Source organism: Geotrypetes seraphini, chromosome 2 (genome assembly GCF_902459505.1).
Source record: "Geotrypetes seraphini chromosome 2, aGeoSer1.1, whole genome shotgun sequence".
Classification (NCBI taxonomy): domain Eukaryota; kingdom Metazoa; phylum Chordata; class Amphibia; order Gymnophiona; family Dermophiidae; genus Geotrypetes; species Geotrypetes seraphini.
The window spans coordinates 41196845-41210533 of record NC_047085.1 but is presented as its reverse complement, the minus strand read 5'-3'; the positions used below and the strand labels follow the sequence as shown (position 1 = coordinate 41210533).

Below are 13689 nucleotides of genomic sequence, written 5' to 3'. Positions count from 1 at the left end.
TCCCTTTAAATATCTGTTTTAACTTGTGTTGAGGAAGGAATTCAATAGATACCCCTAAAACTGAAATAAAAACACCTCGTTCCAGAACAAACATTTTAATGTTTAAACAAGTCTACATTTCAGCCCATTTTTAAATACAAAGTTCATAAGAAATAATTAGATACCATAAGAAAAGGCCCCTCAGTATATTTACTTTTAAAGTATAATACTTCTCTCCAACTACATACTTTTAAAAGAAAAATCTGAATTTGAACTTTTAAAGCATATTAATTGGTTTTGAGTTGTTAAAAACAGCTTTAAGTAAAATTATTTAGCATATATATATCGCATCAAAATGCACTCAAATTTACATGCAAAAGTCACTATATGCACTCAATTTACATAGTAAAAGATACTATACAGGTTAGTGTATGCAATGAACTGCTGAAGCAGTTTGTCTGGCTGCATGTGTCCATTCTTCTTTATTAAAACAAAGAAGCTTAAAGGTCTCTAATGAATGGGGTGAAGATTTGGATTGTTTTGGGAAACACTGCTGTGAAATTCAATAGTGCAACCCCCCCCCCCCCCCACTAAACTCTGAAGGAGTCAGATTTCTTCCGATGGCGAGAGCTACTGCTGATGAGGCAAGGACCCAAGTCCATGTGCCCTCGATACATTATCTGCATGCTCAAGACAGACAGAAAATTTAAAAAATAGACATGTAAACACATTACAATGTACCAGAAGTTTTCACATTTAAAAAATTACATTTTATATCGTCTTCAGTTCTTTAAAATTTATTACAGAGGATAGAATACAATTTGAATGGATAAATAACCAAAGATTGCATAAACGTAGCTATTAATAAAAAGGAAGAGATACTGTTGGAGGGCCATGATTTTTTATTATATGCATGCACCACTCCATAGCACTTGTTCTGAATTGGCTAGGGAAGATGACAGCCATATATCACAGAACAAATTCATTATTAAAATGCCTGAAAAATACCCCATTTAATACGATTTCACCTACCGTATTTTCACTCATATACCGTGCACCCGTGTAAAACGCGCACACGGGTATAGCGCGCGAGAAACTGTAATTTATGTAAAGAAATTTTTATATACTGTGCACACCCGTATACCGCGCATACCGCCCCGACTCTCCCGTCGCCGCCCGACTCTCCTTTCGCCCGCCCCGACTCTCCTCTGGCCATCCCGACTCTCCTCTCCCCCTTGAAGTCCTGTCCCCACCCTGAAAGCCTGATGCCCCCCCCGACGTCCGATTCACCCCCCCACAGGACTGCTCGCACCCCCACTCGCACCCGCACCCCCACCCCGAAGGACCGCTCGCACCCCCACAGCCTCCCCCCCCATCATGGAGAAGCTCCTACCATTGTCCTGCTGCTTCCTCTGCCGGCGGTCCCGGCCCTTCTGTGAGCCCTGCGTCTGCACTGCTTCCTCTTCCGGCAGTCCCGCCCTTTCTCTGAAAAAAGGTCGGGACCGCCGGCAGAGGAAGCAGCAGGACAATGGTAGGAGCTTCTCCATGATGGGGGGGGGTGGGGAGGCTGTGGAGGTGCGAGCGGTCCTTCGGGGTGGGGGTGTGAGCGGTCCTGCGGGGTGAACTATGTAAAAAAAAAAAAGTTGTAAAACGCGCTCACGCGTATAAAGCGCATGGTTATGCACTGTTTGTAAAATCGTGTATAACGCGCGCGTTATATGCGTGAAAATACGGTGATTGTTGGTATGGGTCTGTCAAATTTGCTTCTAGAAAGTCAGTTTTCAGAAAAGAATCCTAGTAACTTAATATGGTTTCTCAAAAGTAAAACTGCTTCAGAAGTGGGAAATATACAACTATAAAGACATTATAGCCATTTTATTCATCTTATAAAAATGACTGTGCATAGATTATGGGCTCCTTTTAGGAAGCCGCGTTAGCGGTTTAACGCGCGTAATAGCACACGCTAATTCGCCGGCTTAGCTAGCCGCTACCGCCTCCTCTTGAGCAGGCGGTAGTTTTTCGGCAAGCACGGGGATTAGCGTGCGCTAAAAAGGTGCGTACGATAAAGCCGCTAATGCGGCTTCGTAAAGGAGCCCTATGTCTTCCTTCTCCCACTGCTGGAATTCAGGTACTGATTCTGTTCCGGTGAAATCCTAAGACTTTCAGAGGGATCTCTTATTAGCAACTGAGATGAACAGAGCTGTCACATTAAGTAGAAAATGATGAAAAATGATGAATGTGCTACGTTTGCTATATCAAATAAAAAGTAATTTTGAGAAGTCTAAAATACTATGGACATACAGGTTCAAAATTCTGGTAGCCAGCACCAGCCACAAGGGAATACTCTAGTTTTAAACCAACTTTAGGTACCTATTTTAACATGGTTATCAAACGTATGTCTAGCAGGGCCAAGAAATGCTCTATTATATAATTATAGTCCTACATAATTTTACATGTGATGGAGGAAAAGTGCCAATAAGTTATTTAGCAGTCTTGATTGTTCTTATATGTTGTTGAAGCACTTGCTGCTGACCATGTGCAAAAGGGTGTCAAGTCAAAAGCGCGCCGGGACAAAGGCGCGCCCAGACAATTGAGTGTAGCGCGGAGGCGCGTGCCGCTCAAAATTACTGTTTTTAGGGCTCCGACGGGGGGGGTGTGGGGGGGAACCCCCCACTTTATTTAATAGACATTGCGCTGTGTTGTGGGGGCATTGTGGGGGGTTGTAACCCCCCACATTTTACTGAAAACTTAACTTTTTCCCTGTTTTTAGGGAAAAAGTTAAGTTTACAGTAAAATGTGGAGGGTTACAACCCCCCAACCCCCCCATAACGCCAGCGCGATGTCTATTAAGTAAAGTGGGGGGGGATTCCCCAACAAAAACCCCCATCGGAGCCCCTAAAAACTGTAATTTTCTTCGGCGCGCACCTCCGTCTTGCACTCAGTTATCGGCGCGCGCCTTTGTCTTTCGCGCCGTTGTCTATGAACATGATCAAGAATTATAGTAAAGCCTACTGGAATTTCATAGCTGAAAACAATTTTAAACGTCGTATTATAGCTATCACAGAAAGGACAAGCACCAAACAGTTACTGAGCATCACTTAAGACTTACATGGTTAAGTGAGACCAAAAAGAACATTTTCAAATTATATAGTTTGCAAACAACTTTCTAATCAGTAGCAAAGATGCAAAACCCAAGACAATAGACTACTGTTGGCAGGCAGTTACATTAGTAATCCTGTGATACAGGGCAAGGGGAAAGGGGAACGAACATCCACTCCCATTAGTAAAAAGCAGTTCCATACCGATTATTTATAAAAGGGTGTACTGAATAAAACAGAGCAACAATAAATTGGTATTTTCATAAAACTAATCTTTTACTATGTCCTCTTTGTTCCCATGTCTATACATTGTTACTACCTATGAATTTCTAAATAGTGTGACAGCATACTGAGTCATTGAGGTACATTAGTTTATATATGTGTGTTATAATATTAATTCTTATTGTCCAGATTTGTTTCTTCTTCATCCGATAGGAACAGCAGAGGAAACATTCCTAAAATACAGCCAATAGTCACACCTACAGCCTTGCCCTAGGAAAACAAAAAAAAAAGGCAAATGAAATGAAAATACAATGAATTATATCATTCAAAAACACCAAAATTAAGTTTATATTTACTGTTCCGATAGTCAAAATTGGATATTTAGTTGGTTATGGAAGAAATATTACAACCTATCATAAAGAAAGATTAGATTCTTACCTTGATAATATCTTTTCCTTTCCATTCCTGTGAGCATACTGCAGAAAAATGTCAGTCACAGCTTTTGAAGCCTCCTCCTTCTCCCTGACCCGAGGAAACTCCAGAGCAGTGGCGTAGCAAGGGTGAGAGGCGCCCAGGGTGGTGGCACATCTCCCCCGCCCTCTTCTCCATCCCCACCCGCTCCTTCTCTGCACCCTCCTGCCGCATGTACCTGCGCCTCTTCCCTTCCCCCATACCTCTAACATTCAGAGTGCAAGTTGCAACCCCAACCTGCTGCTCACACCAGTGTCAGCTTTTCTTCTGTTGTCCCTTCCTAGGCGCGGGTCCAGGAAAGCAGACGCTGGCACGAGTAGCAGGTTGGGATTACTGCTCGTGCCCCAAATGTTAAAGAGGTTCGGGGGAAGAGAAGGGGGCACGTGCACGGTAGTGGGAGGAAGGGAAGGAGCCACAGAGGCAGAGAGGAGGCAGGTGCTATGCCCCTACTAAGACGGCACCCATGGCGGACTGCCCCCCTCGCCCCCCCTTACTACGCCACTTCTCCAAAGTACTGATGGCAGCACCCGGAGGAATGAAAACTAGAACCATCCCCCACCCAGAGGACCCGGGCCTGTTATCAAGCAAGAACTTAGGTATACGGTCCTGCAGATTAGCCATAAGGTCATCCAGACCTTTATCGAACAGCAATTTCCTCTTAAAAGGCAGCTTACTGAGGGTTGCCTTAGATGACGAGTCACTGGACCAATACCTGATCCATAACATCAAGCACGCGGAAATAGAGTACACCGAGAGCTTATTCACCACTCTGAATTGATCATATAAGGCATCAGCTACATAGTCCACACCAGAAACCAAATCTTGAAGCACTTTAGTGTCATGATCATGGCAAAGTTCGGAGTGGCAGGCTCTAGTGACAAAAGACGCCATTGTGGCTGCTCTCAAACCAGAGGCTGCCAAATCAAATAGCCATTTCAGGACAAAATCAGTCTTATAGACCTGTTCATATTTCAGCACAACCCCTCCCTCACTAAGAAGAGAAGTACGCTTGGTGACCTGTGCCACCAACGAATGCACCTTTGGTGACACAAAGCACTGGTTAACGCCTCAGCCATCAGGTAGAGCTTGGACATGGCCCTCACCACTCTCAGAAGAGATTCCAACACCTCCCAGTGATCCATGAGCATTTTTGCAATGTCTGGATGATCAGAAAAAGTGGAGGACTGCGGTTTTGTGCTACTCATGAGACAGCATTCTCCTGTCGCAGACTGACTAGCTTCCAATTTCAACTCCTGGAGGGATTCGGAAATTAACTCAAGTACAGCAGAAGGCTTAAAAGTCTCCTTGGGGTCCTCTCCAAGATCTGGAACATCCCCCAGATTGTGAAGATCCGTGACTGCAGCTAAATCCCCCACAGCGGAGGTACCTGCCTGAGTAAGCAAAGGCATGGTCAGATCAACCATTGACGGATCGTCCCTCGTCCACCTGGGAGCTCTGCACTGGAGGCCCACATCCTGAGGGAGGTACCCCCGATGCCAAAAGGGTACCATTGCAGGTGGATTTGGAGGCTTTTTCTTGGCTAGATAAGCCTGAAAGAGCATGTTAATAAACTCTGGGGGGAAGCCCTCATCCGGAGGAACAGCCACCTCCTGAGCCCTTCTTGAACCTCTTGGAGGATTTGCGCACTTTTGATGCCAAATTGCGGCTGTGTTTTGCTGGGGACATGGGTATGCTGTCCCCTGGGCCCTATTTATCTTTTTCAACTGGCCACAGATGGACTGGGCAGGAGTACCCCCTAAAGGGGCTGAGGGATCCAAGGCTGACATCACTTCACTCCCCCTCACGGGCTGCATGGAACGTGGAACACGGCTGCTCGCCAGTCAGCCATCCGTGCAAATGGGGCATGAATTTGAAGTATCCTGCCCTGAAGTGTCCATCTGACGTGTTTTCTTGCAAAACCAAAACTTGTAGAGGCAAAAAATATTTTTTTTAAATTAAATCTGGAAATTACAAGATGGCCGTCACAGGAGCTATTTTACTAATAAAACAGCCCAAGAAAACCACAATGACCCCCCCCCCAAACACAGCAATTTTAGGATTTTTGGTGTGGGGTTTACTCCCAAAACCCTTAAAAAACAGAGATCCCCCAAATCGATGTTAACAGGTTGTCAGCCTCTTACTCACTGTGCAATGCTGTGTGCTGGGAGCTGCAGAATGAAAGCTAAAACAGCTTACAGGGAGATCCTCTGCCTCAACAAGTCTTGGAACCTGGACTGCTGGTCTTCTGACTGCCACGCTGGCACGACGCTTTAGCCAGAGATCTCTACAGCACTCAAAGAATGCTGCACACGTAAAAGGGTAGACTAACAGTTGGTCCCGATCCTGGATACAACTCCATGCAGCCTGCGCTCAAACCCACTAGCGGGCGAACCTGGGGTGAGCCAAGCTCCTGAGGGAATGGTCCCTGAGCCCCAATCTGTGAATGCAGGCTGTCCAGTTGGGAGCACTGTAGAGTAGCCAACCCCCCCGGAAGCAGACTTTACCCACAAAGTATGCAATCTTCCGCAGCCATAGCAGTCCCTGCAGGGAACTTCTGCTGTGTAAACACTGAAAATAAACACAAGCAGATAAGACTAGCTCCTACTATCTCACTTGTAGGGAAGCAACTGGGAGTCAGAGGGCAGTCCTGAGGTAAGAGGAGAGGGTCAAAAATATATAAATGAAGCTTCCTACAGGAGTTCTCTAGAGATGGGATGCATAACCCACTTGTCCAGGAACAGAGTGGGATTGTACAAGAAAAATGGTTTACTGTACTGTTTTAATATGTATATTTCTGATACTAATCATTTTTACTATTGTTGCACTGTTATATCACTCTCAAGATAACATTCATCTAGTAGTGCTATAGAAATAAGTATAGTAGACTCTGTTAACCAGAACTGTCAAGCAACCAGCAAAAAATAAATAAATAAAAAATCAAAGAAATACTGAAGTACTTTAATACTTTAAATGACAATGCCTATCACATGCCTGATAGTTTGTCTGGAACAGTTTATGATATGGCACAGTTTATGATATGGCACAGTTAGCTAGGCCTATTTTTAATAGTAACTCTCAAGCAACCAGAAACTACATTTATCCAGCATCTATCAATCCCCATGGGTGCAGGTTAACCGAGAGTCTACTGTAGTGGCAGTAACTATTAGGTCTGCCCTCACCTTGTCAACAATTATACAAGTAGTATATAGCAATTTAACTATCCCAATACCATCTATACAACCTTTTCAAAGTCTACAAAAACAATTTTGCATTCATTAGCTGCTGGCAAAACTATAACTGGTTTTGAATATCACTCCATCCCATTCTCTTGGAATCTCTACCAGATTTCCAACCTGAAAATCTTCAGACACACTCCAAGATTCTCTCTTCTCATATACAGATCTAGATATTCCTATCCTGAGGCTTGTATTGCGACCAGGGAGAAAGAGCACAGGAAGTTCAGAAATTCATCAGATTTATTCTCTCAAAAAAATTATAGATGCATCCCAAAAAGAATGTACAACTGCTCTGATATCAGAGCTATGTGCTGGCTGAGAGACATGAAACATAGAAACATAGAAGATGACGGCAGATAAGGGCCATAGCCCATCAGGTCTGCCCACTCTACTGACCCACCCCCAAGTCTACTATCCTAGGGATCCCACTCCTGGTGACAGGTTTCCTTGGCTTAACCCTCTAAGGGATCCCACATGGGCATCCCATTTGCTCTTAAATTCTTGCACGCTGTTTGCCTCGATCACATGCACCAGGAGCTCGTTCCAAGGATCAACCACTCTCTCGGTGAATAAATATTTCCTGGTGTCGCCATAAAATTTCCCGCTACTGAGTTTGAGCGGATGCCCTCTTGTGGCTGAGGGTCCTTTGAGAAAGAGAATCTCTTCTTCACTATCAGTACCATGTATAAGTAGTGAGACGCAGGGACTTACAAATGCCCATAAATTGCATCTAAAGCCCTTTTACATGAACTCCTTTCCTTTTCTAAAGTATTAAATTCAACCATTGGATACTGTCAAGGTTAAAAAATAAAAAGCACTCACCAGGTGTGCACCGAGACGAGTTTGCCACATATCTGCTTGCTTGGGTGTCAAATCAGGAATCGATAAGCCTAATCTTGAACATAATGCTTCAACATAGCCTGCAAGACTGAAAAAAAAAAAAAATTGCCATGCTCATCTCAGAGTTGTTTTAAAACTAGCTTCAAACGAAAATAATAAAAACAATTAATTTATTTTCTGTTCTGCTATTTACTTGACTGTGGACCACTTGCGTGGTTAGAAATGATTTGACAGTATAACACAGTTACCCCAGGGTTACTTATCTTTAGCAGGAGTTCTCCGAAGACAGCAGGCTGAATACTCTCACATCTGGGTAATAATATCTGACAGAGCCCAGCAAGTTGTAGTTCGATGTTTTTAGCAGTGCCATAATGTGCATGAGCGAGTGTCTTCCTGTCCAGCTCAGGTTGATCAGTCTCCTAACAGCATAAAGAATACAACTCCAAGGGGAGGTGGGAGGGTATGCAAGAACATTTGGCCTGCTGTCCTGCTGCATGCAAGTAATTTCACTTTGTCTGAGGACAAACAGGTGTTCCTATTCTCACATCTGCATATCCCTAGCTACCAGGCTCACTAGAAAGAAAGCTAGGACAATAGGGACTCGAAATGTGAAGCAAATTAACCTGAAAAAAGAATAAAGACCACTTATGAAGGTACAGCCTGGAAAGGAATAAAATTGGGCCTAAGAAGGGCTTGATGGGTGTAGAGTACCACCTTGTCATGATGGAATACTATAAATGGTGGGTTCGCTACCAAAGTTTGTAGTTCACCAACTCTGTGAGCAGACACGAGAGAAATGAGGAAGACTACTTTCCAAGTGAGGTATTTAAGATGAGCTGTAGACATTGGTTCAAATGGAGGCTTCATGAGTTTAGCAAGCACAACATTAAGGGCAGGATTCAGTAAATCTTCAAACCGTGCACGATCCGTTTCTTATTGCATGCCGACCGACTGATTCAGTAAAGGCTTGCATGCAAATGGGGACGATCATTAGCATGCCCCCTACAAGCCCCCTACCCACGGCCAGAGCGATCCCCGCTCATGCGCATACCCTGACAGTAGTGACAGGAGAAGCAGCCTTTTGTCATTGCTGTCAGGGCTCAGTCCAGCTCAGATCTCTCTTGTGTACTCCCGGAATCGCCTGCTCTCTGTCGCAGTTCCCTGCAGTGCAAGCACGTGGTTTTAAAGCAGGCCTGCACTGCGGAGAACGGCGGCAGAGAGCAGGAAAATCCAGGAGCAGGCAAGAGAGATCTGCCCAAGGCCCCAATCTCTCCTGCCTGCCCTGCTCTGCCGCATCCGCCCTCCCTCCCCACAGAGAAAAAAGCAGGAGGGATACCAACTCCCTCCTGCCATTGGTGTTAAAAAAAAAAAAATGCTGCATGCATGCAGCACGGCCCTCGCCTCCCCCTCACCGACTGGCACGGCCCACCCCCAGCAGTAAAAAGTTGTGAACAGGAGTGTTCAGTCCCTCCTGCTCCTAGGCCTCCCACCCCCCCGGCCTCGGCCTGGTCGGGCCAAGCATTCGGGCCCGGCCCTCCCACCCCGGTACCTGTAAAATAGTTGGGAGCAGGAGGGTTGCCCAGTCCCTCCTGCTCCTTGGGCAAGGCTCCTCAACATCTTCGGGAGCAAGAGGGTTGCCCCAACCCTCCTCCTGCTTCTAAGCTGCTGCAAAATCTTTGTGAGCAGGAGGAAACTCCTCCTGCTCCTACTCTGCTACCCGCCGTCGCCCAATAGCGGCCTTAGGCCCCGCCCCGGCACATCATCTGATGCACGGGGAGAGGCCTAAGGCACTGATTGGGGAGTGGGAGGCCTAGAAGCAGGAGCACTCCTCCTGCTCCCAACTTTCAGTCCATCGGACCCGCAATCTTTTTTTTTTTTAGTAGTTTTGAGCCCTGCAAGCGGGTTAAAACCACAGGCTTGCAGGGCGGGAAAGGGCAGTGCAGGACAGCAGGACTTCAGGGAGATTCGGGGTAGTGCAGGGCAGCAGGACTTCGGGGCAGTGCAAGGCGGCAGGACTTCGAGGCAGGAGATCTGTGCTTGAGTTGGGGCAGAGAGCAGGATATGCAATTGGAAACCACTGAACGACTGGTCCCCAGAAATCGCTTCTTCCGTTGATCAGCCAGCCCTGTCCAATGTGAAATTTTGTGTGGTGAATCGGGTCGCTGTCCAATTTGCATGCGTTTCTCCTCATTCACAGCATGGTTTCGAAGTGGATCCCAGGAGAGGTAAGTGAATTAGGCCGGAGGGAAATTTGTTCGTTAAGGGGTCACAAACTGATCAGTACACGAGGTGGAGGTGGTTTAACATTGCAAAGTCCTTTCATAAATTTGGAAACTACAGGATGCGCTGATAAAAAGTTTACCTTCTTGTAGTTGATGAAAAGCATGGAGTGACGCTCAGGCTGGGCTGGTACTGGATACTGTCAAGGTTAAAAAATAAAAAGCACTCACCAGGTGTGCACCGAGACGAGTTTGCCACATATCTGCTTGCTTGGGTGTCAAATCAGGAATCGATAAGCCTAATCTTGAACATAAATCTTGAACATAAACGCATGGAGGAGCTAACATGGGAGTGAGCATCTGAATGTCCCCAAACTCCAAAGAGAGCATCGAGCTTCTCTTTAAAGGCCTGCACCAATACTTGGGGTGTAGATGCCGGTATCATTGGTGCCGCAGCTCGCTCCGGTAAGGATGACATTGAAGAAGATGCACCACTTGAAGTGGACGTGAGCGGCATCAAATGTCTCTGCTTGGCCGTTACTAATTGACTCGGTGCCCGAGACTCCGTCTGGGAAGCTGGTGACTTCTTAGCTGGCTTACCTGATGGAGCTATAGACTCTGACACCGACATGGAAGCAGGTACCTCTGCCGATGGTGATGCCTTAGATGTCGAGGGCTTAGTCAGTGTCGAAGATAACTGTGATGCATCCATGGTACCAAAGAGTTGTTTCTGATGAAAACGATGATCTTGATGGACGCTTCCAAAGAGTAGACTAGCATGAGCAAGACTATACATGGTGGTCTGGGCCCAGGCACTGGATACACCGCTTGTGGGGATCGATTAAGAGAAATAGTGCGCAGGCACCTGCCACACTTTTTAAAGCCGGTTAATGGGCAGGACATGGGAGGGAAATCTGCCTCAGCCAAATCAAAACCCGAGGGCTGAGGCGGAGACAAAGGCCCCACCGTCAGAAATGGCAAGAAAGAAAGAAGAAAAAACACGAAGGGAAGATATAGAAAAATCAAAGTTTTTGTGGGCGGGAAGGCAAAAAGGCACACAGAACTTACTAACACAACTTTGTGGCTCGGCAGAAAACAGAGAACTAAGGAGACACGTGCCCTGCGTCAGATGGGAAGGCACTCGCACATGTGCGGTGAGGTCAGTCACGAACTTTCTAAAGTTCTTAAAGCGAAAGCACTTTTGCAGTTGTCTGCATCAGGGCTCCGTGGATGACATCACTCATACATGAGAATATGCTGCTACCTGCTTGTCCTGGGATGTTTAAGTACCTGATTGCAAACACCTTAGATAACTTATAGGCGGTATATAAATACCTAATATATATATAAATAAACTTTCCAAAATAACACAAGATTTTAAAAAAAACACAGTAGAGGTTTTTCTGCGAACCGGCAAGATAAATGCTCAGACGCTCATAAACCTCTACCATGGTTTTGTAAAAGGAGTCCTAAGTTTGTTTGAAATGTTAGGATTGATGTACATGGGTTTTTATTTTTTACACCTACAATAGGAATATGATCTTGCTAAAAGCTATGAACTATTTTTTAAAAATTACTTTAAACTTACCCTAATCCAGCTAAATCTGATACAAGGTTTCCCAAAGCAGCAGCTGAAATGTTAAAGAAGCAGATTGTCAACAGCATATTCCAATTAAGATTTTTGTTATCTTTTAGTATCCGAGTATCAAAAGTCAATCCAGATTAAAGAAACTGACATGCTGGCAAAGACTGAGGGCTAGATTCTTAAAAAATACTTTGTGGTAAAATCTGATGGGCTGTTCTCACAACAGTTATTGTAGCAACTTGAAAAAGGCAAGTCATTCTCCAAAAACCTCACATGCAAATGAGGTTGGCGGAGAGTAGCGAAGATTCACTAAATTTGCATGTGCCCATCGCTGATAGTGATGGGCACATGCGCAGAATAAATGCAAAAAACAAACAAACCACAAATCAAAGATCAGCAGGAGGGATGTCTACTCCCTCCGGCCGCCAAAATCAAGCAACCCTCCCCCACACACATACACACAACCTTGACCCCTCTTCCCTTACCTTATTTACAATAACTGGCCGGAGGGATGTCTACTCCCTCTGGCCAGCAGACCCGTCTCTTCAAAATGATGGGCCTTTCCCTCCCCGGTGCATCCTGGCATGTGCTGGGGAGGTGCCTAAGGCTTTAAGTGGCTCAGGTTGCTTAAGGCTCCTCCCATAGGAGGGGACTTAAAATACCTGGACCAATCAGAGCAGGGGATTGTCAGAGGTATGGGTGGTGTCGGGGAGGGGGGGGGAGGGAGCGTTGTATGGTGGCAGGAGGGGGGGGAAGTTAGCAGTGCCAGGGGATTAAAGAGATCAGATGTGTAATCTCTGCTGCTGCGTTACACAATTTGTTTTTTTGTTTAATTATTTTAATTTGGCGGGGCTTAGCAGTGTTGGGTGATTATTCAATGAGGCAGGAGAGAATGGGTATCTCTCCTGCCGATATTCAATTTTTAAATATTTTTTTATTTTAACTTACGTGGGATCTGAGCTGTCAAACCTTACTTTCCTGTCAGTCCCTGAGCCAATCAATGCTCAGGCACTGATCAGAAAGTAAGGCAATGATAGTTCAGACCTGACAGTAAATTTTAGCCACAAACGTGGTACACAGAGAATCACTCAGCGATTATAAAGAATTGCTCGGAGACTGCCAGAAAATTCAGAAACTAACATAGTAAAGCCGTTTTAATAATTAGCCACTAAAATATATGCACGCTAAACCGGCTGGAACCAGTTTAATGAGCACGTTGAAGGCCGATTTTAGTTTTGAGAAACTGGTCCTGAATTCCAGCAGCATCTTTAGCATTTCCCAAAAGATAAATCCTCTCTAAAAATGGTCCTGAAAATTTAACTTAAAAAGCATGCAATTTTCATTCATTAAGCATTATTAAAAAGGGAACAAAATATAATACACCTCGGTGACTGGTTGAGACTTATTAAAAGAGCAGCTGATTTCTGAATGCTACCATTCAGCTGAGTATGGGAGCAAGTTCCACCCATCCTGCAGGTTAGAAGCTTCACGGATTTAAATAGAGAAAGAGGCAGAACTAATTCCACCAAGTTCCTCTCAGTTAGCATCCTCCTTGAGAACGTCCGAAGATCTTACTCAAAATATTTACCACGTCTCTGGAACTACTGACCCACATAAGATCATTAGGTGGTCTACTGAATTCAAGGCAATAAAAACCCATAGCTTCCCTTTACCCTCTAGGAGACTGCACCAACCCAAATTTCCCAGACCTTCTGAGAAAGGGCACTGACCCACCACTGTCTCGACTCTCAAACACTGATGTGTTTCATCCTACCACACCATGTATTGTCGTACATTGTATGGCGCATCATATAATGCTCTACTACTTGGTGAAGATGCATGGTGCTGTGGCCAGTCAAACAGCAGGGCCGAGAACTGAAGTGCTGCTCCAGAACATGGAACCATAAGAACTTCCTGTGCAAATATGCCTCTGCCAAATCCAGAGGTAAGAAATTCCCCTGGCGGGGTAATCTGAGGACCACATTTATTGACCTGAGATCCAGAATTGGCCTCCAGTCTTAGTCTCTTTTGGGCACTAT

General features: G+C 45.3%; 1 protein-coding gene across 1 annotated transcript in view; it reads right to left on the bottom strand.

Moving 5' to 3' along the window:
- Nucleotides 1-3328: 3328 nt before the first annotated feature.
- TMEM65 (transmembrane protein 65) overlaps nt 3329-13689 on the bottom strand; it is a 76770-nt gene continuing 66409 nt past the window's right edge. Inside the window, exons 5-7 of the mRNA XM_033929747.1 lie at nt 11654-11696; nt 7829-7934; nt 3329-3569 (exon numbers count right to left, since the gene is read on the bottom strand). Coding sequence (XP_033785638.1) covers nt 3471-3569; nt 7829-7934; nt 11654-11696 — 248 coding nt within the window. The 3' untranslated portion in view covers nt 3329-3470. The remainder of the gene's footprint in view (nt 3570-7828; nt 7935-11653; nt 11697-13689) is intronic.